General features: G+C 61.5%; 2 protein-coding genes across 2 annotated transcripts in view; both read right to left on the bottom strand.

Moving 5' to 3' along the window:
- The window catches only part of LOC135460882 (lysine-specific demethylase 5C-like), a 57028-nt gene that overhangs the window by 6000 nt on the left and 27333 nt on the right, over window positions 1–23695 (bottom strand). Inside the window, 12 exon segments of the mRNA XM_064737848.1 lie at window positions 32–231; window positions 2283–2340; window positions 3357–3421; window positions 4462–4927; window positions 7143–7277; window positions 7351–7530; window positions 9799–9937; window positions 11117–11475; window positions 12958–13054; window positions 15837–15984; window positions 17371–17495; window positions 21512–21693. Of these exon segments, the coding sequence (XP_064593918.1) occupies window positions 32–231; window positions 2283–2340; window positions 3357–3421; window positions 4462–4927; window positions 7143–7277; window positions 7351–7530; window positions 9799–9937; window positions 11117–11475; window positions 12958–13054; window positions 15837–15984; window positions 17371–17495; window positions 21512–21693 (2154 nt within the window).
- Window positions 13263–15725, bottom strand: LOC135460881 (DNA-directed RNA polymerase II subunit RPB1-like). Its single transcript, XM_064737847.1, has 3 exons — window positions 14631–15725; window positions 14374–14394; window positions 13263–13297 (listed from the first exon to the last, which is right to left on the bottom strand). Exons 1-3 carry the CDS (start codon window positions 15553–15555, stop codon window positions 13263–13265), a joined length of 981 nt encoding a protein of 326 aa, XP_064593917.1. The 5' UTR covers window positions 15556–15725.

The raw sequence follows: 23695 nt of genomic DNA, 5'->3' as shown, positions 1-23695 counted from the left end.
GGGGTGCCGGGTCAGTTCTGGGGTGCCGCACCTCGAGCAGCAGGCGGAACAGGGCCAGCGGGGGCGGGCGCGTGGCCTGCAGCAGCCGCCAGATGCTCTGGGCCTCGTCCAGCGTCACCTCCAGCAGATCCCCCTCCATCATCAGCTCCTCCAGCGGCCGCCGCGTGGCCTCGGGCAGCTCCAGCACCGGGCCCTGGAGCCGGGGCAGCGCCGCGCTCAGCGCCTCCAGCTCTGTGGGGACATCGTGGGGACATCGTGGGGACACCACAGTGACACAGTGTGTGTCCCCATTGCCAGCTCCAGCACCGGGCCCTGCAGCCGGGGCAGCGCCGCGCTCAGCGCCTCCAGCTCTGTGGGGACATGGGGACATGGGAACATCATGGGGACATCGTGGGGACATTGTGGGGACACCACAGTGACACAGTGACACAGTGTGTGGCCTCGGGCAGCTCCAGCACGGGGCCCTGGAGCCGGGGCAGTGCTGCGCTCAGCGCCTCCAGCTCTGTGGGGACATGGGGACATCGTGGGGACATTGTGGGGACACCACAGTGACACAGTGACACAGGGTGTGTGCCCATTGCCAGCTCCAGCACCGGGCCCTGCAGGCAGGGCAGTGCTGCGCTCAGCGCCTCCAGCTCTGTGGGGACATTGTGGGGACATCGTGGGGACACCACAGTGACACAGGGTGTGTGCCCATTGCCAGCTCCAGCACGGGGCCCTGGAGCCGGGGCAGCGCCGCGCTCAGCGCCTCCAGCTCTGTGGGGACATGGGGACATTGTGGGGACACCACAGTGACACAGTGACACAGTGTGTGCCCATTGCCAGCTCCAGCACCGGGCCCTGCAGTCACACTCAGCGCCTCCAGCTCTGTGGGGACATCGTGGGGACACCATGGGGACACTGGAACATGGGGATGCAGGGCACACTCAGTGCCTCCAGCTGTGCAGGGACACCACAGGGACATTGTGGGGACACCACAGTGACACAGGGTGTGTGCCCATTGCCAGCTCTGGCATGAGGCAGTGCTGCGCTCAGCGCCTCCAGCTCTGCAGGGACATGGGGGACACCGTGGGGACACCGTGGGGACACCACAGGGACATGGGGACACAGGGACAAGGGGACACAGGGGCTTCCAGCCCCAGCAGCGCTACGCTCAGCATCTCCAGCTCTGTGGGGACACCATGGGGACATCATGGGGACACGTGGCCCACTGTGCTCAGCGCCTCCAGCTCTGCAGGGACATCATGGGGACACCGTGGGGACACCACAGTGACACAGTGTGTGTGCCCTCGGGCAGCTCCAGCACCGGGCCCTGGAGCCGGGGCAGTGCTGCGCTCAGCGCCTCCAGCTCTGTGGGGACATTGTGGGGACATGGGGACATCGTGGGGACACCACAGTGACACAGCGTGTGCCCATTGCCAGCTCCAGCACGGGGCCCTGGAGCCGGGGCAGTGCTGCGCTCAGCGCCTCCAGCTCTGTGGGGACATCGTGGGGACATTGTGGGGACACCACAATGACACAGTGACAGTGTGTGTGCCCTCGGGCAGCTCCAGCACGGGGCCCTGGAGCCGGGGCAGCGCCGCGCTCAGCGCCTCCAGCTCTGTGGGGACATCATGGGGACATCGTGGGGACATCGTGGGGACATCATGGGGACACCACAGTGACACAGTGTGTGCCCATTGCCAGCTCCAGCACGGGGCCCTGGAGCCGGGGCAGTGCTGCGCTCAGCGCCTCCAGCTCTGTGGGGACATCGTGGGGACACCACAGGGACATGGGGACACAGGGACAAGGGGACACAGCGGGTTCCAGCCCCAGCAGCGCTACGCTCAGCATCTCCAGCTCTGTGGGGACACCATGGGGACATCATGGGGACACGTGGCCCACTGTGCTCAGTGCCTCCAGCTCTGTGGGGACACCATGGGGACACCACGGGGACACGTGGCCCACTGTGCTCAGTGCCTCCAGCTCTGCAGGGACATCATGGGGACACCATAGGGACATGGGGTACACTCAGCACCTCCAGCTTTGTCGGGACATGGGGACAGCACAGGGACAGGGTGCACTCAAGCGCCTCCAGCTCTGTGGGGACATTGTGGGGACACCATGGGGATGCCACAGGGACTCCCACAGATCCACAGGACCCCCAAGGTGAGCTCAGCAGGGACCCAGGGGATCCCAAATCCCTCTGTCCCTGCCCCGTGGGATCCCTCTGTCCCTCTGTCCCTGCCCCATGGCATCCCCTGGACCCCCGAGGGTCTCCCCACGGCCCCGATCCCACTCACCCGAGGGCAGGGGTCCGTTCTTCTCCGGGCTGGGGGCGTCCCCGTTCTCCACTGACACCTGGGGGGGGATGGAGGGAAGGTGTTCTGGGGGGCTCAGCCTCCCCCAGCCCCAAAAACACCCCATAACCCCAAAACCTGCCCTAGAGCCCCAAAATCTGCCCCACACCTCCCCACTGCCCCCCAAACCCTCCCACCTCGGTCTGCTCGTTGTGGTGGGTGTCACACAGAGAACCATCACCCCAAAACTCCCAGGAATCCCCCCAAAATCCCATCATTTCCCCAAAACACCCACAAATCCCCCAACTCTCACCTCGGCCTGCTTGCAGCTGGTCGTGCACAGGGGTCTGATACCCCAAATTCCCCCCAAATCCCCCACAGTTCCCCCAAACCCTGCCCCCAATCCCCAACTCGGTCTGCTTGTTGTGGCTGGTCTCACACAGGGCCCTGACACCCCAAATTTCCCCAAAATCTCCCCAAAATCCCCATAATTCCCCCTAAAACCCCCCTAATTTCCCTTCAAAACCCAACTTGGTCTGCTTATTGCGCCTGGCCTTGCACAGGGGCCTGACACCCCAAATTCCCCCCAAATCACCCCAAAACCCCCATAAATCTCCCCCAGACCCACCTGGGTCTGCTCATTGCGGCTGGCCTTGTGCAGGGCGCTGACACCTCAAATTCCCCCCAAATCCCCCCAAATCCCCCCCAAATCACCCCAAAACCCCCATAAATATCCCCAAAACCCCCATAAATCTCCCCCAGACCCACCTTGGTCTGCTCGTTGCGGCTGGCCTCGTGCAGGGCCCCATCGCCATCCCTGTGGTGCAGCCGGTGCCACAGGGCCCTGACACCCCAAATTCCCCCCAGATCACCCCAAAATCTCCAAATCCCCCATAAATCTCCCCCAAACCCACCTTGGTCTGCTCGTTGCAGCTGGCCTCACACAGGGTGCTGTCACTGCCATCGCCATGGTGCAGCCGATGCAGCAGGGCCCTGACACCCCCAAATCCCCCCCAAATCTCTCCAAAACCCCCCCATATCTCCCCAAAACTCCCACAAATCTCCCAAAATCCCCACCTTGGTCTGCTCGTTGCGGCTGGCCTCGCGCAGCGCCCCGTCGCCGCCATCCCCGTGGTGCAGCCAGTGCTGCAGGGTCTTGACACCCCAAATCCCCCCAAATCCCCCCCAAATCTTCCACAAATCTCCCCAAATCCCCACCTTGGTCTGCTCGTTGCGGCTGGCCTCACGCAGGCCCGTCACCGTGGTGCAGGTACTGCCACAGGGCCCTGACACCCCAAATCACTCCCAAATCTCCCTATAATTCCCTCAAATCACCCCCAAATCACCCCCAAATCACCCCAAACAACCCCCATAAATCTCCTCCAAACCCACCTGGTCTGCTCGTTGCGGCTGGCCTCGTGCAGGGCCCCGTTGCCGCCATCCCCGTGGTGCAGCCGGCGCTGCAGGGTCTTGACACCCCAAATCCCCCAAATCCCCCCCAAATCTCCCCAAACCCACCTTGGTCTGCTCGTTGCGGCTGGCCTCACGCAGGGCTCCGTCACCATCACCACCATGGTGCAGCCGGTGCCGCAGGGTCCTGACACCCCCAAATCCCCCCAAAATCCCCAAATCTCCAAATAATGCCCACCTTGGTCTGCTCGTTGTGGCTGGCCTCACGCAGGGCCCCATCACCATCCCTGTGGTGCAGGCGGTGCCACAGGGCCCTGACACCCCAAATTCCCCCCAAATCACCCCAAAACCCCCCCAAATCTCCCCAAAACCCCCACAAATCTCCCCAAAATCCCCACCTTGGTCTGCTCGTTGCGGCTGGCCTCACGCAGGGCCCCGTCACCATGGTGCAGGTACTGCCACAGGGCCCTGACACCCCAAATCACCCCCAAATCTCCCTATAATTCCCTCAAATCACCCCCAAATCTCCCTAAATCCCCAAACCCCCATAAATCTCCTCCAAACCCACCTTGGTCTGCTCATTGTGGCTCGCCTTGCGCAGGGCTCTGTCACCACCACCACCATGGTGCAGCCGGTGCCGCAGGGCCCTGACACCCCAAATTCCCCCCAAATCTCCCCAAAACCCCGATAAATCTCCAAATAATGCCCACCTTGGTCTGCTCGTTGCGGCTGGCCTCGCGCAGGGCCCCATCACCATCCCCGTGGTGCAGCCGGTGCCGCAGGGCCGCCAGGCGCTCCAGGGGCGCGGCCACCTCGGGGGACGCCAGGAGCTGCCGGGCGCGGTCCTGCCAGGTGATGGCCCTCTCGGTGAGGCACTGCAGGGCCTCGCCCTCGGGCAGCCGCACCGGCAGCTTCTGCAGCGCCACCAGCAGCGCCAGGATGGTCTCGAGGCGCGGCCGCCGCGAGCGCTGGCACAGCGGGCACAGGAACTTGGCGTCCCACTCCCACCAGGCCGGCGACGGCTTCTGGGCGCCCAGGCGGGGCCAGGCCACGCAGGAGCCGTGGAACCAGTCCCGGCAGAGCTGGCACTGCAGCATGCCTGGCCCCGAGGGCTGCCCGCACACGCACGACGGAGGGCCCGGGCCCGGCAGGGGTGGAGCGGCTTTCTGGGCGTTGGCGTGGCGGAGGCGCAGCATGCCCTCCTTCTCCTTCTGCTCGCCCTCCTTGAACGCCACGATCTGGGGAGAGAGATTGGGGGGTTCAGGGTGTGACCCCCAACCCAAACCCCCTCAGTGCCCTCCTGCTCCTTCTGCTCGCCCTCCTTGAACGCCACAATCTGGGGGGACAGAGGGGACAGAGATTGGGGGGGTGACAGGGTTGGGGGGTTCAGGGTGTGACCCCTAACCCAAACCCCTCAGTGCCCTCCTTCTCCTTCTGCTCGCCCTCCTTGAATGCTACAATCTGGGGGGGATAGGGGGTACAGGGGGACACAACTGGGGGTGACAGGGTGGGGTGACAGGGTGCGAGTCCCGATCCCCAAACCCACCTCAGGTTGCCTTCTGTGCCGTGTGAACGCCACGATTGGGGTGACAGGGTTGGGGGGTTCAGGGTGTGACCCCCAGCCCAAAAGCCCTTGCACTTTGCCCAAAATCTGCAGGGGAAAGGGGTGAGAGGGAAGAGAGGGGGTGACAGGGTTGGGGGGTTCAGGGTGTGACCCCCAACCCAAACCCCCCTTACAGACAGACTCTTCCTTCATGATCGGCCCCCACTCTAACACCAGATGCTCTGGGGACAAACAGGGGTGAGAGGGGACAGGGGCTGGGGGGTGACAGGGTGTGACCCCCACCCCAAACCCCTGAATGCCATGAATCTGGGGATGAGGGATGCAGGAGGTGACTGGTGACCCCCCCCAATCCCCTCAGGGCCACTCCTGCTCTTTGCTCCCCTCCTGAATGTCACAATCTGGGGGGGATCAGGGGGTCAGAGGGGACACAGACTGGGGGGTGACAGGGTTGGGGGGTTCAGGGTGTGACCCCCACCCCAACCCTTGAATCCTCATTCTCTGTTGAAGAAATTGGGGGGTGACAGGTGGGGTCAAGGGGTGACCCAAACCCCAGAGGGTGAACAAGGTGACATGACAGGTTGGCGCGCCCCCACCCCAAACCCCTGAATGTCAAAATATGGAGGAAAATTGTGAGTGTGAGGTGTGACAGGGATTGGGGGAAATGTGGGTGCCCCCCACCCCAAACCCCTGAACACCAAGATATGGGGGGAAGAGGGGGTGGAGGGGACAGGGATTGAGGAATGTGGGTGCCCCCCACCCCAAACTTGAACACCAGATAGGGGGCACAAGCAGGGGTGAGAGGGGACAGGGATTGAGAAAATGTGGGTGCCCCATCCCCAAAGCCCTGAACACCAAGATCTGGAGAGAAATTGGGAGTGTGAGAGGTGACAAGGACTGAGGGAATGTGGGTGCCCCCCATCCCAAAACCCCAAAACCCCCAAATTAGGGAGAACAAGGAACATGAGTGATAACAGCAATCGAGGTCAGACATGGTGCCCCCCACCCCAAACACCTGAATGCCAAAATCTGGGGGACAGCAGGTGGTGAGAGGCAACAGGGATTGGGAGAAATGTGGGTGCCCCCCACCCCAAACCTGAACCAAATAAGGGGTGGGGTGAGGTGGGGTGAGAGGCAACGGGATGAGAAATGTGGGTGCCCCCCACCCCAAACCCCTGAACACCAAGATATGGGGTGGGCACAGCAGGGAGTGAGAGGGGACAGGGATTGAGAAAATGTGGGTGCCCCCCACCCCAAACCCCTGAATACCAATATCTGGAGGGAGACTGGGAGTGTGAGAGGTGACAGGGTTGGGGGGGGGGGTCACAGGGTGCCCCCCAGCCCAAACCCCAATTCAGGGAGAACAACGAATATGAGTGGTGACAAGAATCAATGTCGGATGCGGTGCCCCCACCCCAAATCCCTGAATGCCAAAATCTGGAGGGAAATTGGGAGTGTGAGAGGTGACAAAAACCCCAAAACCCCCCAATCCAGGGAGAACAAGGAACGTGAGCGATAACAGCAATCAATGTCGGATGCGGTGCCCCCACCCCAAACATCTGAATGCCAAAATCTGGGTGGGGGAAGCAGGGTGAGAGGGGATAGGGTTGGGAGACAATGTGGTGCCCCCCACCCAAACCCCTAACAAACAATATCTGGAGCGATAACATTGGGAGGGGTGAGAAATCCTGACAAGGTTGGGGGGGTGGTCAAGGGTGCCCCCAGACCCCCCCATCAGGGAGAACAAGGAACGTGAGCGATAACAGCAATCAATGTCGGATGCGGTGCCCCCACCCCAAAGCCCCCAATCCCGCTGTGGGTGGGCACAGCAGGGACAGGAGCAGTGCCAGTGCTGGGGGTCCCGGGGTGCCCCCCACCATCCCCCAGCTCACCACAGCCCCGGGGTCCCGCAGGTCCTGCGCCGACAGCCCCAAGCTCTCGGCGTCCAGCCGGTACAGCCCCGGCTCCTGCCGCCACTTGAGCCTCTTGCTGCTGTCCGAGCCGGCGTCAGCACAGGGACACAGCACCTGGGGGGCACCGCCAGGGGTCAGCGCCCGGCCAGGAACCCCCCCCGGCCCCCCAGAGCGCCCCCAGACCCACCTCGAGCAGGGTGTAGCAGGAGTTCTTCTTGAGGAAGGTGCGGGAGGCCTTGTCCCGCCACGAGTGCGCCGTGCCCACCTGCACCTCGAGCTGCCGCAGCTCCTCCAGGCGCACGGGCAGGTCCCGGCCCACGGCCACCAGGCCCTCCAGGTCATCCAGGCACGGGTAGTGGTCACCGTTCTGGGGGGACAGGGACATGGGGACACATGGGGACACGGCCACCAGGCCCTCCAGGTCATCCAGGCACGGGTAGTGGTCACCGTTCTGGGGGGACAGGGACATGGGGACACATGGGGACATGTGGGGACACATGGGGACACGGCCACCAGGCCCTCCAGGTCATCCAGGCACGGGTAGTGGTCACCGTTCTGGGGGGACACAGGGACATGGGTGACATGGGGACACGTGGGGACACATGGGGACACGGCCACCAGGCCCTCCAGGTCATCCAGGCACGGGTAGTGGTCACCGTTGGGGACAGTGGATGGGGACATGGGGACTGTGGGGACACAGCCACAACCCTCCAGGCACGACGGTATGGTCACGTTCTGGGGACAGGGACATGGGGACACATGGGGACACGGCCACCAAGGCCTCCAGGTCATCCAGGCACGGGTAGTGGTCACCGTTCTGGGGGGACAGGGACATGGGTGACATGGGGACATGGGGACACTGGGGACAGGCCACCAGGTCATCAGGCCGGTAGTGTCACCGTTCTGGGGGAAAACAGGGGCACGGCACCAAGGCCTCCAGGTCATCCAGGCACGGGTAAGTGGTCACCGTTCTGGGGACACAGGGACAGGGGACATGGGGACATTGGGGACATGGGGACATGGCCATCAAACCTCCGACGGCACGGGTAGTGGTCACTGTTGTGAGGGGACACAGGGTCAGGGGTGACATGGGGACATGTGGGGACACGGCCACCAAACCCTCCAGGTCATCCAGGCACGGGTAATGGTCACCGTTGGGGGGGGACAGGGACATGGGTGACATGGGGACATGTGGGGACACGGGAGGCACGTGGGGACACGGCCACCAAACCCTCCAGGTCATCCAGGCACGGGTAGTGGTCACCGTTCTGGGGGACACAGGGTCAGGGGTGACATGGGGACATGTGGGGACACATAGGGACACGCCAACCAGGTCATCCAGGCACGGGTAGTGGTCACGTTGTGAGGGTGAGGAAGGACATGGGGACACATGGGGACACATGGGGACACGGCCACCAGGCTCAGCACCAGGCACGGGTAGTGGTACATCTGGGGGACAGGGAGGGTGACATGGGGACACGTGGGGACATGAGGGGACAGGAGTGGGGAGAGAGCGAGATGTGGGGGTGTGGGAGTGGGGGGCTGTGGGAGGAACAGGGATGGGACAGGATGGGGACACAGTGGCAGGGACATGACAGGAACAGGATGGGATGGGGACATGGTGGCAGGGACAGGAATGGGACAGGATGGGGACATGGTGCAGGGACCAGGAATGGGGACAGGATGGGAACATGGTGGCGGGGACAGGAAGGGACAGGATGGGGACATGGTGGCAGGGACAGGATGGGGACATGGTGGCAGGGACAGGAATGGGACACGATGGGGACATGGTGGCAGGGACAGGGACAGCAGGGACAGGGATGGGGCAGGATGCGGTCATGGGTGGCAGGAACAGGGACAGGACGGGATGGGGACATGGTGGCAGATGGGAGGTCCATGGGGACAGGGACATGGAGGTGTCCAGTGTCCACAGGGACAGACTGGGGACACAGCAGTGTCCAGAGTCCATGACAGGGACAGTGAGGTGACCATGGGGACAGGATGGGGACACAGCACTGTCTCCTGTCCATAGGGACAGGTCAAGCATGTGCAATGGGGGACAGGGACACAAAAGTGTCCAGTGACCATGGGGACAGGATGGGGACACAGCAGTGTCCACTGTCCATGACAGGGACAGTGAGGTGACCATGGGGACAGGATGGGGACACAGCAGTGTCCACTGTCCATGGGGACAGCACAGGGATGGGATCACAGAAGTGTCCAGTGTCCACAGGGACAGGATGGGGACACAGAGGTGTCCAGTGTCCATGACAGGGACACAGCAGTGTCCACGGGGACAGGATGGGGACACAGAGGTGTCCACTGTCCATGACAGGGACACAGCAGTGTCCACAGGGACAGGATGGGGACACACGGGTGTCCACTGTCCACGGGGCCAGGACAAGGATGTGCAATGTCCAGGGTCCATGGGGACACGATGGGGACACCAGGACAAGGACACAGGAGTGTCCAAGAGGACAGCGCAGGCACTCAGGGCTGCGCACTGAGGGGTCCCCGGGGGTCCCAGGGGCTCTCACAGTGTCCCAGAGGAGCCCAGGGGGATCTCAGGGGGTCCCAAGGAGTTCCAGGAGGGTCTCAGGTGGTCCCAGGGGGGTCCCGGGGGTGCAGAGCCCACCTGGATCTCCTCGACGTCGGCGATCCAGGCCCGGGCCTTGCCCAGGGCCTCCTTCAGGGCCTGGATGTTGGGCAGCAGCGCCGGAATGTTCTCGGCCTCCTTGATGATGGCAGCCAGCGTGGCCGGGGGGTGCTTCTGCCTGCGGGGGGCAGAGACAGGGGCCTGAGAGCCCCGAGACCCCCAGAGACCCCCAGAGCCAGGGGCCTGAGAGCCCTGAGAGCCCCGAGACCCCCAGAGACCCCAGAGACCCCCAGAGCCAGGGGCCTGAGAGCCCTGAGACCCCCAGAGACCCCCAGAGATCCCTGACACCCCAGAGCCAGGGACCTGAGAGCCCTGAGACCCCAGAGATCCCTGATACCCCCAGAGCCAGGGACCTGAGAGCCCCAAGACCCCCAGAGACCCCTGATACCCCCAGAGTCCCTGACAGCCCCAGAGCCCCCTGACACCCCAGAGATCCCGACACCCCAGAGCCAGGGACCTGAGAGCCCTGAGAGCCCCAGAGACCCCCCTGACACCCCCAGAGATCTCATCCCCCTGTCTCCTCTCAGGTGCAGCCCCCAGCCCCTTTATCTCCCCTTGGGTTGGGGTCTCTCCCCCTGGGGGTGGCTCCAGCCCCTTTATCTCCCTTTGGGGAGGCTCCAGCCCCTTTATCTCCCCCTGAGTTGGGGTCCAGCCACTTCATCTCCCTTTGGGGAGGGGTCTCTTTCCCCGGGTCGGGGTCTCTCCCCCTGGGGGTGGCTCCAGCCCCTTTATCCCCCTGGTGGCTCAGCCCCTTTATCTCCCCCCACTGGGTCCAGCCCCTTTATCCCCTTGGGGACAGCTCAGCCCCCTTACCCCCTGGTTGGGTCTCTCCCCCTGAGTTGGGGTCCAGCCCTTCATATCCCTTTTGGGAGGGGTCTCTCCCCAGGGTCGGGTCTCTCCCCTGGGCATGCTCCAGCCCCTTTATCTGCCCCTGGATTGGGGTCCAGCCCCTTTATCTCCCCCTGGGTTGGGGTCCAGCCCCTTTATCTCCCCTTGGGGACAGCTCCAGCCCCCTTATCTCCCCCCAGGTCGGGGTCTCTCCCCCTGGATTGGGGTCCAGCCCCTTTATCTCCCCTTGGGTCAGGGTCTCTCCCCCTGGGCATGTCTCCAGCCCCTTTATCTCCCCCTGGATTGGGGTCCAGCCCCTTTATCTCCCCTTGGGGAGGGGTCTCTCCCCCCGGGTCGGGGTCTCTCCCCCCGGACATGTCTCCCCCCTTATCTCCCCGGGTTGGTCCAGCCCCTTCATCTCCCTTTGGGGAGGGGTCTCTCCCCCCGGGGATGCCCCCAGCCCCCTGACCTGGCCTCGAGGCACATCTGCGCCTTCTCCTCCCAGCGCTGGGCGATGGTCAGCAGCTCCTGCAGCTCGGCCATGGCCACGTCCACGGCGGGGCTGGGCGCCACGGTGCGGCCGGCCTGGATGAGGCCGCGCATGACGGGCAGGGGCACGCGGGCGCGCGGGGACCGCAGGGTGGCCGTCACCTCCTCGAGCCACGCGGCCTGGGCCAGCTGCCGCTCCAGCCGCCGGCCCTCGGGCACCTCCACGCCCAGGCGGGCGCCGCGCTCCAGCAGCTCCTGCAGGGCCCCCGGCGCCGGCGGAGGAACGGCCAGGGCGGCGCGGGCCTCGGCCTGGAACGCCTCGACACGGTCCAGCAGGGCCTGGGGACACGGGGACAGGGTGGGACATCGTGGGGACAGTGTGGGACACTGTGGGACATCGTGGGGACACACAGGGGACAGTGTGGGACAGAGGGACACTCGTGGGAACACACACGGACAGGTGGGCACATGTGTGGGACAGTGCGGGACATCGTGGGACACCTGGGGACAGTGTGGGACATCGTGGGGACACACAGGGACAGATAGGGGACAGTGTGGGACATCGTGGGGACACACAGGGACAGTGTGGGACATCGTGGGGACACCCCAGAGATCCCCACCCCTTGGCCTGGAACGCCTCGACACGGTCCAGCAGGGCCTGGGGACACGGGGACAGTGTGGGGACAGTGTGGGGACAGTGTGGGACTCGTGGGACACAAGGGATCTGGGACACCCCAGAAATTCACCCCCTTGGCCTGGAACGCCTTGACACGGTCCAGGAGGCCTGGGTGGGACAGCGTGGGACAGTGTGGGGACAGTGTGGGACATGTGGGGCACAGACCACAGGGACATGGGGACATCTGGGACAGTGTGGACACTGTGGGGACAGTGTGAGACATCGTGGGGACATGTGGGACAGTGTGGGACATCGTGGGACGTGGGACATCGTGGACGGACACGATGGGACACCCCAGAGATCCAACCCCCCTGGCCTGGAACGCCCACACGGTCCAGCAGGGCCTGGGGGGAACATGGGGACAGTGTGGGACATCGTGGGGACACACAGGGGACAGTGTGGGACATGGGACAGTGGGGACATATGGGACACCCCAGAGATCCCACCCCTTGGCCTGGAAACCCTCGACACCAGTCCAGAGAGCCTGGGGGAGCATGGGGGACAGTAGTGGACATGTGGGGACACACAGGGGACAGTGTGTGGACAGTGTGAACATCCTGGGACTACACAGGTACCAGTGTGGGTGGGTCCACATTGTGGGGACAGGTGGGTACATCGTAGGGACGTGGGGAGGACAGTGTGGGACATCGTGGGGACACAGGGACATGGGGTTAGGGATGGACAGGGGACAGTGTGGGACACAGAGGGACAACACTGAGACACAGTGTGACACCCCTGGGACACAGAGGGACAGCACCAGGACACGGAGGGACATGCCTGGGACATCTCTGGGACACTGTGTGACCCTGTGTCCCACCTGCACGTCCCCAGTCTGGTGCATGATGCAGTGTGACACAGTGTGACCCCGTGTGACAATGTGTGACCCTGTGTGACCCCGTGTGACAATGTGTGACCCTGTGTGACAATGTTGCCCTGTCCCACCTGCACGTCCCCGATCTGGTGCATGACGCAGTGTGACCCCGTGTGACCCCCCTGTGACCCCAGGTGACACTGTGTGACCCCGTGTGTGACAATGTTGAGCCCTTGTGTGACAATGTGTGACCCCGTGTGACCCCGTGTGACCCTGTGTGACCCCAGGTGACACTGTGTGACCCTGTGTGACCCTGTGTGACCCCGTGTCCCACCTGCACGTCCCCGATCTGGTGCATCACGCAGGGCAGTTGGTTCATCTGCTCCAGGAACGCCCGCAGCTCCTCCAGCGTCAGCGCCGGCGCCGGGACCCTGCGGGGACAGGGACATGGTGGGGACACTGAGGGGACACTGCGGGGACAGGGACATGGTGGGGACACTGAGGGGACATTGTGGGGACAGGGACATTGTGGGGACCCTGCAGGGACGGGACACTGGTGGGGACACTGAGGGACACTGCGGGACAGGGACATGGTGGGACACTGAGGACCACTGAGGGACAGGGACATTGGTTGGACACTCAGGACAGGGACTCAGGTGGGACCTGGGGGGACCCTGCGGGGACAGGGACATGGTGGGGACACTGCTGGGGACAGGACATTGTGGGGACACTGCGGGGACACTGCGGGGACAGGACATGGGTGGGACACTGTGGGGACCCTGTGGGGACAGGGACATTGTGGGGACACTGAGGGACAGGGACCCTGCGGGGACAGGGACATGGTGGGGACACTGAGGGGACATTGTGGGTGGGACAGGGACGCTGTGGGGACACTGCGGGGACACTGCCCAGACACTGCAGGGACACTGCAGGGACACTGCGGGGACAGGGACATGGTGGGGACACTGCGGGGACATTGTGGGGACAGGGACATGGTGGGGACACTGAGGGGACAGGGACATGGTGGGGACACTGAGGGGACACTGCGGGGACAGGGACATGGTGGGGACACTGTGGGGACATTGTGGGGACACTGCGGGGACAGGGACATGGTGGGGACACTGCGGGGACACTGCAGGGACCCTGCGGGGACAGGGACATTGTGGGGACACTGTGGGGACACTGCGGGGACAGGGACACTGCGGGGACACTGCGGGGACAGGGACATGGTGGGGACACTGAGGGGGGACAGGGACATTGTGGGGACACTGCGGGGACAGGGACACTGTGGGGACAGGGACATTGTGGGGACACTGTGGGGACAGGGACATTGTGGGGACACTGCGGGGACAGGGACACTGTGGGGACAGGGACATTGTGGGGACACTGCGGGGACAGGGACACTGAGGGGACACGGACATTGCGGGGACATGGAGGGGACAGGGACACTGTGGGGACAGGGACATTGTGGGGACACACCCAGGGGACAGGGACATTGTGGGGACAGGGACACGGACATTGCGGGGACATGGAGGGCACAGGGACACTGAGGGGACACCTGGGGACACTGTGGGGACACTGGTGACCCTTGGGGGACAGCTGAGGACACTCTGGGGACACTGCCCTGCTGGTGACACTCTGGTAACACTCTGGGGACACCCTGGTAACACTCTGGGGACACTGGTGACACTGCCCTGCTGGTGACACTCTGGGGACACCATGGGGACAGCTGATGACACTCTGGGGACACCCTGGTAACACTCTGGGGACACTCTGGAGACACCATGGGACACTCTGGGGACACTGGTGACACTGCCCTGCTGGTGACACTCTGGGGACACCATGGGGACAGCTGATGACACTCTGGTGACACTCTGGGGACAGCAGGGAACACTCTGGTGACACTGTGGGGACTCTCTGGTGACAGCGTGGTGACACTGGCGACACTACCCCGCTGGTGACACACTGGGGACACCGTGGGGACACTCTGGGGACACCGTGGGACACTCTGGGGACATTGTGGGGACACTGGTGACACTTGGGGGACACCGTGGGGACACCATGGTGACACTCTGGTGACACTGCCTGGCTGGTAACACTCTGGGGACACCGTGGGACACTCTGGTGACACACTGGTGACACCCTGGTGACACCGGTGGCACTGCCCTGCTGGGGACACCGTGGGGACACTCTGGTGACACTGTGGGGACACTGGTGACACCCTGGTGACACTCTGGGGACAACAGGGAACACTCTGGTGACACACTGGGGACAATGTCGTGACACCCTGGTGACACCCTGGTGACACCCTGGTGACACATTGGGGACACCATGGGGACACCGTGAGGACACTGTGGGGACACCGTGGTGACACACTGGGGACAATGTCGTGACACTGTGGTGACACCGGTGGCACTGCCCTGCTGGGGACACCGTGGGGACACTCTGGTGACACTGTGGGGACACTCTGGTGACACTGTGGTGACACCGTGGGGACACCATGGTGACACTCTGGTGACACTGCCCTGCTGGTGACACTCTGGTAGCACTCTGGGGACACTGTGGTGACACTGTGGTGACACTGTGGTGACAGCCCGGTGACACCGGTGGCGCTGCCCTGCTGGGGACACCGTGGGGACACTGTGGTGACACTGTGGTGACACCCCGGTGACACCGGTGGCACTGCCCTGCTGGGGACAGCAGGGAACACTGTGGGGACACCATGGTGACACTGTGGTGACACTCTGGTGACACCGTGGGACACTCTGGTGGCACTGCCCTGCTGGGGACACCGTGGTGACACTGTGGTGACACCCTGGTGACACTCTGGTGACACTCTGGTGACACTCTGGGGACACCGTGGGACACTCTGGTGACACTGCCCTGCTGGGGACACTCTGGTAACACCCTGGTGACACCGTGGGGACACCATGGTGACACTCTGGTGACACTGCCCTGCTGGTGACACTCTGGTAACACTCTGGGGACACCGTGGGACACTCTGGTGACACTCTGGTGACACCCTGGTGACACCGGTGGCACTGCCCTGCTGGGGACAGCAGGGAACACTCTGGGGACAGCAGGGAACACTCTGGTGACACTGTGGTGACACTGTGGGGACACTCTGGTAACACTCTGGGGACACCGTGGGGACACTGTGGTGACACTGTGGTGACACTGTGGTGACAGCCCGGTGACGCCGGCGGCACTGACCCGGTCTCCTGGGAGCTGATGAGCCCCAGCGCCTCGGACACGCAGCGCTCGGCCTGGCGCAGGCAGCCCTTGAGGCGGTGCAGGAGCTCGTTCTCGGGGAACTTGCGCTCGCGCGCCTCCGACTCCAGCGCGCGCAGCTCCTCCAGCGCTGCGGGGCGGGCACGGGGTCAGGCTGGGCTCTGAGCCCCAAAGCCCCCTTGGGAGCCCCCAAATCCCCCTTGGAGAGCCCCCAAATCCCCCTTGGGAGCCCCCCAAAACCCTCCCTGGAGAGCTCCCTTGACAGCCCCCCAAAACCCTCCTTGGGAGCCCCCAAATCCCCCTTGGGAGCCCCCTTGGAGAGCCCTCAAAATCCCCTTGGGAGTCCCCAAAACTCCCCTGGACAGAGTCCCCCAAATTCCCCTAGGGAGCCCCCCAAAATCCCCTTGAGAGTCCCCCTGGAGAGCCCTCCAAAACCCCCATGAGAGCCCCCAAATCCCCCTTGGGAGCCCCCTTGGAGAGCCCTCCAAAACCCCCATGAGAACCCCCCAAATCCCCCTTGGGAGCCCCCTTGGAGAGCCCTCCAAAACCCCCATGAGAACCCCCCAAACCCCCCTTGGGAGCCCCCCAAAGCTTCCCTGGAGAGCGCCCAAACCCCCTCTACAGAGCCCCCAAAACCAGTCCTGAGAGTCCCCCAAAAACCCCCTTGAGAGCCCCCAAAACCCCCGTGAGAGCCCCCTTGGAGAGCCCTCAAAACCCTCCTTGGGAGCCCCCAAAATTCCCCTTGGGAGTCCCCCCAAACCTGCCCTAGAGAGCCACCCAAAACCCCCTTGGGAGCCCCCCAAATTCCCCCTGGAGAGCCCCCAAACCCCCAGGAGAACCCCTTTGGGAGCGCCAAAAACCCCCCTGGAGAGCCCCCCAAATTCCCCTAGGGAGCCCCCCAAAAAACCTCCCTGGAGAGCTCCCTTGACAGCCCCCCAAAACCTCCTTGAGAACCCCCAAAACCTCCTTGAGAACCCCAAAACCCCTTGAGAGCCCCCTTGGACAGCCCTCAAAATCCCCTTGGGAAGTCCCCTTGAGATCCCCCCAAAACCCCCCTGGAGAGCCCCCTTGAGAACCCCCCAAATCACCCCTTGGGAGTCCCCCTTGGGAACCCCCCAAAACCCCCTTGAGAGCCCCCAAAAGCCCCTTGGGAGTCTTCAAAATCCTCCTTGAGAACTCCCCAAAAACCCCCCCGGAGAGCCCCCCAAAACCCCATTGAGAGCCCCCAAACCCCCTTGGGAGCCCCCAAACCCCCTGGGGACCCCCAAATGCCCCTTGAGAGCCCCCCAAAACCCCCTTGAGAGCCCCCTTGGGAGGCCCCCAAACCCCCCTTGAGAGCCCCTTTGGGAGCGCCCCAAAATCCACTTGAGAGCCCTCCCAACTCCCCCTCTTGAGAGCCCCCCAAACCCCCCTGGAAAGCCCCCAAACCCTCCTTTGGAGTCCCCCAAACCCCCCTTGGGAGCCCCCCAAACCCCCCTGGAGAGCCCCCCAAAGCCCCCCGGGGACCCCCACTCACTGCGCTTGCGGCCGTCCTCCACCTCGAGGGCGACGCGCACCTTGTTGGCCCAGGTGTCGAAGGACTCTGCGCGCACCTTGAGCTTGTGCAGCATGGCCGGCAGCTCGTCCAGGGTGTAGCGGTACCTGGGGGGCACTGGGGGTCACTGGGGGGCTCGGGGGGCCCCCCAAAAGGGACACCCGGCACCCCCAGACTGAGCTCAGGGGGTGTGGGGAGCAGAGAGCTGCCCCAAATTGGTAGAGGAGCCACCAGGTTGTGGCTCCCAGGGACACCCCGAGATCTTCAGCACCCCCAAACCACAGCCAGGGTCACACCAGGACCCCGAGATCGATCCCATGTGTGCCCCCAGCCCCCTCAAATCTTACAGACCCCCACAAACCACCCCCAGGTCCCCCAAAAACCATCCCCAAATCTGTAGAGGAGCCACCAGGTTATGGCAGTGTCTCCCCCATGCCATCCCAGGGACACCCCGAGATCTTCAGCACCCCCAAACCACAGCCAGGTGACATCAGGACCCCCAGCTCAACCCCATGTGTGTCCCCAGGGTCACATCAAAGGCCCCCCAAATGTTAGAGACCCCCCCCCCCAAATTAGCCCCAGGTCCCCAGCCCCTCAAATCTGTAGAGGAGCCACCAGGTCGTGGCTGTGTCCCCAACCCAGGGACACCCCGAGATCTTCAGCACCCCCAAACCACAGCCAGGGTCACACCAGGACCCCGAGATCGATCCCATGTGTGCCCCCAGCCCCCTCAAATCTTACAGACCCCCACAAACCACCCCCAGGTCCCCCAAAAACCATCCCCAAATCTGTAGAGGAGCCACCAGGTCGTGGCTGTGTCCCCAACCCAGGGACACCCCGAGATCTTCAGCACCCCCAAACCACAGCCAGGGTCACACCAGGACCCCGAGCTCAATCCCATGTGCGTCCCCAGGGTCACATCAAAGGTCCCCAGCACCCCCAAATCTTACAGACCCCCACAAACCACCCCAGATCCCCAAAAACCATCCCCAAATCTGTAGAGGAGCCACAAGGTCGTGGCTGTGTCCCCCCCATGCCATCCCAGGGGCACCCCGAGATCTTCAGCACCCCCAAACCACAGCCAGGGTCACACCAGGACCCCCAGCCCCACACAGCTCAACCCCATGTGTGTCCCCAGGGTCACATCAAAGGCCCCCCAAAATGTTAGAGACCCGCCCCAAACCAGCCCCAGGTCCCCAGCCCCCTCGAATCTGTAGAGGAGCCACCAGGTCATGGCTGTGTCCCCAACCCAGGGACACCCCGAGATCTTCAGCACCCCCAAACCACAGCCAGGGTCACACCAGGACCCCGAGATCAATCCCATATGTGCCCCCAGCCCCCTCAAATCTTACAGACCCCCACAAACCACCCCCAGATCCCCCAAAAACCATCCCCAAATCTATGGCAGTGTCCCCCCATGCCATCCCAGGGACACCCCGAGATCTTCAGCACCCCCAAACCACGGCCAGGGTCACACCAGGACCCCGAGATCAATCCCATGTGCGTCCCCAGGGTCACATCAAAGGTCCCCAGCCCCCCAAACCCCATTCAAGCCCCCCCAAACTCCTCTCCCAGCCCCCCAATCCCCTGTCCAAGCACCTCAAATTCCTCTCCAAGCCCCTCAACCCCTCTCCGAACCTCCCCAATCCCATTCAAACCTCCCCCAAACTCTATTTAAACCCTTCCAAACCCTGTTCAACTCCCCCAAACCCCTCCACCCTCCAAACCCCATTCAAACTCCCCCAAACACCATTGAAACCCCCTCCAAATCCCACCAAACCCCATTCAACCCCCAAACCCCATTCAAACTCCCCCAAACCCCTCTCCAAACCGCATTCAAATCCCCCCAAACCCCAAACTCCTCTCCAAACCCCATTCAACCCCCCAAACTCCATCGAAACCCCCAAACCCTCTCCAAGCCCCCAAACCCCATTTAACCATCCCAAACCCCATTCAAACCCCCAAACCCATTCAATCCTCAAAACCCATTCAATCCTCAAACCCCATTCAACCTCCCAAAGCCCCCTCCAAACCCATTCAAACCCCAAAATCCTCTTCAAACCCCCTAAACCCCATCTAAACCCCTCTCTCACCCCCCAAACCCCATTCAAACCCCTCCAAACCCCACTAAACTCCATTTAAACTCCCCAAACCCTTCTCCAAAACCCACTAAACCCATTTAAATCCTCTCAAACCCCATTCAAACCCCTCCAAACCCCACTAAACTCCATTCAAACCCCATTTAAACCCTTCTCTCACCCTCCCAAACTCCATTCAAACCCCTCCAAATCCCTTCAAACCCCCTCCAAACCCCACTAAACCCCATTTAAACCCCACCAAAGCCCATTTAAGCCCCCCCAAACCCCACTAAACTCCATAGAACTCCCCAAACCCCATTCAAACCCCCCTAAACTCCATTTAAACTCCCCAAACCCTTCTCCAAACCCGACCAAACCCCATTTAAACCCTCTAAACCCCATCCAAACCCCTCCAAACCCCCCTAAACTCCATTCAAACCCCATTTAAAGCCCCCCAACCCCATTCAAACCTCCCCAAACCCCTCTCCAAGCCCCTCCAAACCCATTCAACGCCCATAACCTCATTCAACCCCCCAAACCCCATTTAAACCAAATTTAAACCCCCCCAAACCCCTCTCCAAGCCCCCCAAACCCATTCAACCCCCAAAACCCCATTTAAACCCTCCCAAACCCCATTCAAACACCCCAGACCCATTCAAACCCTTCCAAACCCATTCAAACTCCCCCAAACCCCACCAAACCCATTTAAACCCCATATAACCCCTCAAACCCCATTCAAACGCCCCAAACCCCACTAAACTCCATTCAACCCTCCCCAAACCCCCTCCAAACCCCACTAAACTCCATTCAAACCCCATTTAAACCCTTCTCTCACCCTCCCAAACTCCATTCAAACCCCTCCAAACCCCCTTCAAACCCCTCCAAACCCCACTAAACTCCATTCAAAGCCCCCAAACCCCCCCAACCCCACTAAACTCCATTCAAACCCCTCCAAACCCCACTAAACCCCATTTAAACCCCACCAAAGCCCATTTAAGCCCCCCAAACCCACTAAACTCCATAGAACTCCCCCAAACCCCATTTAAACCCCTCCAAACCCCACTAAACTCCATTCAAATCCCATTTAAAGGCCCCCAACCCCATTCAAACCTCCCCAAACCGCTCTCCAAGCCCCCTCAAACCCCATTCAACCCCCCAAACCCCATTCAAACCCCCAAAACCCCATTTAAACCCTCCCAGACCCCATTCAAACACCCCCAGACCCATTCAAACCCCCCCAACCCCACTAAACTCCATTCAAAGCCCCCAAACCCCCTCCAAACCCCCCTAAACTCCATTTAAACCCTCCCAAACCCACTAAACTCCATTTAAACCCCTCCAAACCCCATTCAACCCCCCCCCAAACCCCACTAAACTCCATTCAAACCCCATTTAAAGCCCCCCAATCCCACTCCAACCTCCCCAAACCCCTCTCCAAGCCCCCCAAACCCCATTCAACGCCCCGTAACCTCATTCAAACCCCTCCAAACCCCATTTAAACCAAATTTAAACCCCTCCAAACCCCTCTCCAAGCCCCCCAAACCCCATTCAACCCCCAAAACCCCATTTAAACCCACCCAAACCCATTCAAACACCCCCAGACCCCATTCAAACCCCTCCAAACCCCATTCAAACTCCCCAAACTCCCCCAAACCCCACCAAACCCATTTAAACCCCCTCAAACCCATTCAAACCCCCCCAACCCCACTAAACTCCATTCAAAGCCCCCAAACCCCCTCCAAATCCCACTAAACTCCATTCAAACCCCATTTAAACCCTTCTCTCACCCTCCCAAACTCCATTCAAACCCTCCAAACCCCCTTCAAACCCCCCAAACCCCACTAAACTCCATTCAAACCCCCCAAACCCCCCCAACCCCACTAAACTCCATTCAAACCCTCCAAACCCCGCTAAACCCCATTTAAACCCCATATAACCCCCTCAAACCCCATTCAAACCCCCCAACCCCACTAAACTCCATTTAAACCCCACCAAAGCCCATTTAAGCCCCCCCAAACCCCATTTAACCCCCTCCAGGGCCCCACCTGAGGTACTGCTTGCTGCGGGGGCACTTGCACAGGTCGTCCATGTGGTAGAGGCAGACGAGGCCCTGGGGGCAGTCGTAGCAGGCCAGGGCAGACAGGAAGCACGTGGTCTTGCACTTGTCACACTGCCGCTCGTCGTCGGGCAGCAGCTCGAAGGCCTCGCGCTCGGCCTCCGTGATGCCCTGGGGGGCAGGAAAATGGATATCAGACACCCCCATGGAGATTTTGGGGTGTTCTCAGCACCCCCTGATGCTCTGACTGGGATAAAAATCCTGTCAGATTTCCCCCTGTAGCATTCCTGCTCTGCCTCTGTGATGCCCTGAGGAGCAGAAAAACCAACATCAGTACCCCCATATGGAGATTTTGGGGTGTTCTCAGCACACCCCAATCCCTTTATGATTCCCTCAAAGGGATAAAAATTCCCTCAGATTTCCCCCTGTAGCTCCAACTCTTTCTGCTCTGCCTCCGTGATGCCCTGGGAGGGCAGGAAAATGGACATCAGAACCCCCATATGGAGATTTTGGGGTGTTCTCAGCACCCCCAATCCCTTTGTGATCCCTCAAAGGTATAAAAATTCTCTCATATTTCCCCTGCAGCTCCAACCCTTCCTGCTCGGCCTCCGTGATGCCCTGAGGGGCAGAAAAACCAACATCAGTACCCCCATATAGAGATTTTGGGTGTCCCTGTACTCCTAATCCCTCCATAATCCCTCAAAGGGATAAAAATTCCCTCATATTTCCCCCTGTAGCTCCAACTCTTTCTGCTCTGCCTCCGTGATGCCCTGGGAGGGCAGGAAAATGGACATCAGTACCCCCATATGGAGATTTTGGGGTGTTCTCAGCAGCCCCAAGCCCTTTGTGATCCCCTCAAAGGTATAAAAATTCCCTCAGATTTCCCCTACAGCTCCAACCCTTCCTGCTCGGCCTCCGTGATGCCCTGAGGGAGCAGGAAAATGGATATTAGACACCCCCATGGAGATTTTGGGGTGTTCTCAGCACCCCTGATGCTCTGACTGCGATAAAACTTCTGCCAGATTTTCCCTGCAGCTCCAACCCCTCCTGCTGTGCTTCTGTGATGCCCTGAGGGAGCAGGAAAATGGATATTAGACACCCCCATGGAGATTTTGGGGTGTTCTCAGCAACCCCAATCCCTTCGTGATGCTCTGACTGGGATAAAAATCCTGTCAGATCCCCTCTTGCATTCCTGCTCTGCCTCTGTGATGCCCTGAGGGGGCAGGGAAATGGATATCAGAACGCCCATATGGAGATTTTGGGGTGTCCCTGTACTCCTAATCCCTCCATGATCCTCTCAAAGGGATAAAAATTCCCTCATGTTTCCCCTACAGCTTCAACCCTTCCTGCTCTGCCTCCATGATGCCCTGGGGGGGGCAGGAAAATGGATATCAGACACCCCCATGGAGATTTTGGGGTGTTCTCAGCACCCCCTGATGCTCTGACTGGGATAAAAATTCTGCCAGATTTTCCCCTGTAGCGCCAACCCTTCCTGCTGTGCCTCCGTGATGCCCTGAGGGGCAGGAAAACCAACATCAGAACCCCCATATAGAGATTTTGGGGTGTTCTCAGCACCCCCAAGCCCTTTGTGATGCTCTGACTGGGATAAAAATCCTGTCAGATCCCCTCTTGCATTCCTGCTCTGTCTCTGGGATGTCCTGAGGGGGCAGGGAAATGGATATCAGTACCCCCATATAGAGATTTTGGGGTGTCCCTGTACTCCTAATCCCTCCATGATCCCCTCAAAGGGATAAAAATTCCCTCAGATTTCCCCCTGTAGCTCCAACACTTCCTGCTCTGCCTCTGTGATGCCCTGGGGGGCAGGAAAATGGACATCAGAACCCCCATATGGAGATTTTGGGGTGGTCTCAGCAGCCCCAAACCCTTTGTGATCCCCTCAAAGGCATAAAAATTCTGTCAGATTTCCCCTTACAGCTCCAACCCTCCCTGCTCTGCCTCTGGGATGCCCTGAGGAGCAGAAAAACCAACATCAGTACCCCCACATAGAGATTTTGGGGTGCTCTCAGCAGCCCCAATCCCTCCTGCCTGGGGGTGGCAATCCCTGAGCCCCAATCCCTTGTGCCCTGAGGGTGGCACAAACACAATTCTCACCCCCTCCCCAGGGGTTTTGGGGTGTCCTTAACACCCCTAACCCCTCTGTGACCTCCCAGGG

The sequence above is a fragment of the Zonotrichia leucophrys genome, unplaced genomic scaffold (assembly GCF_028769735.1).
Source record: "Zonotrichia leucophrys gambelii isolate GWCS_2022_RI unplaced genomic scaffold, RI_Zleu_2.0 Scaffold_116_142020, whole genome shotgun sequence".
Classification (NCBI taxonomy): Eukaryota; Metazoa; Chordata; class Aves; order Passeriformes; family Passerellidae; genus Zonotrichia; species Zonotrichia leucophrys.
The sequence above is the reverse complement of the archived record's forward strand: the minus strand, read 5'-3'. Positions and strand labels throughout refer to the sequence as shown.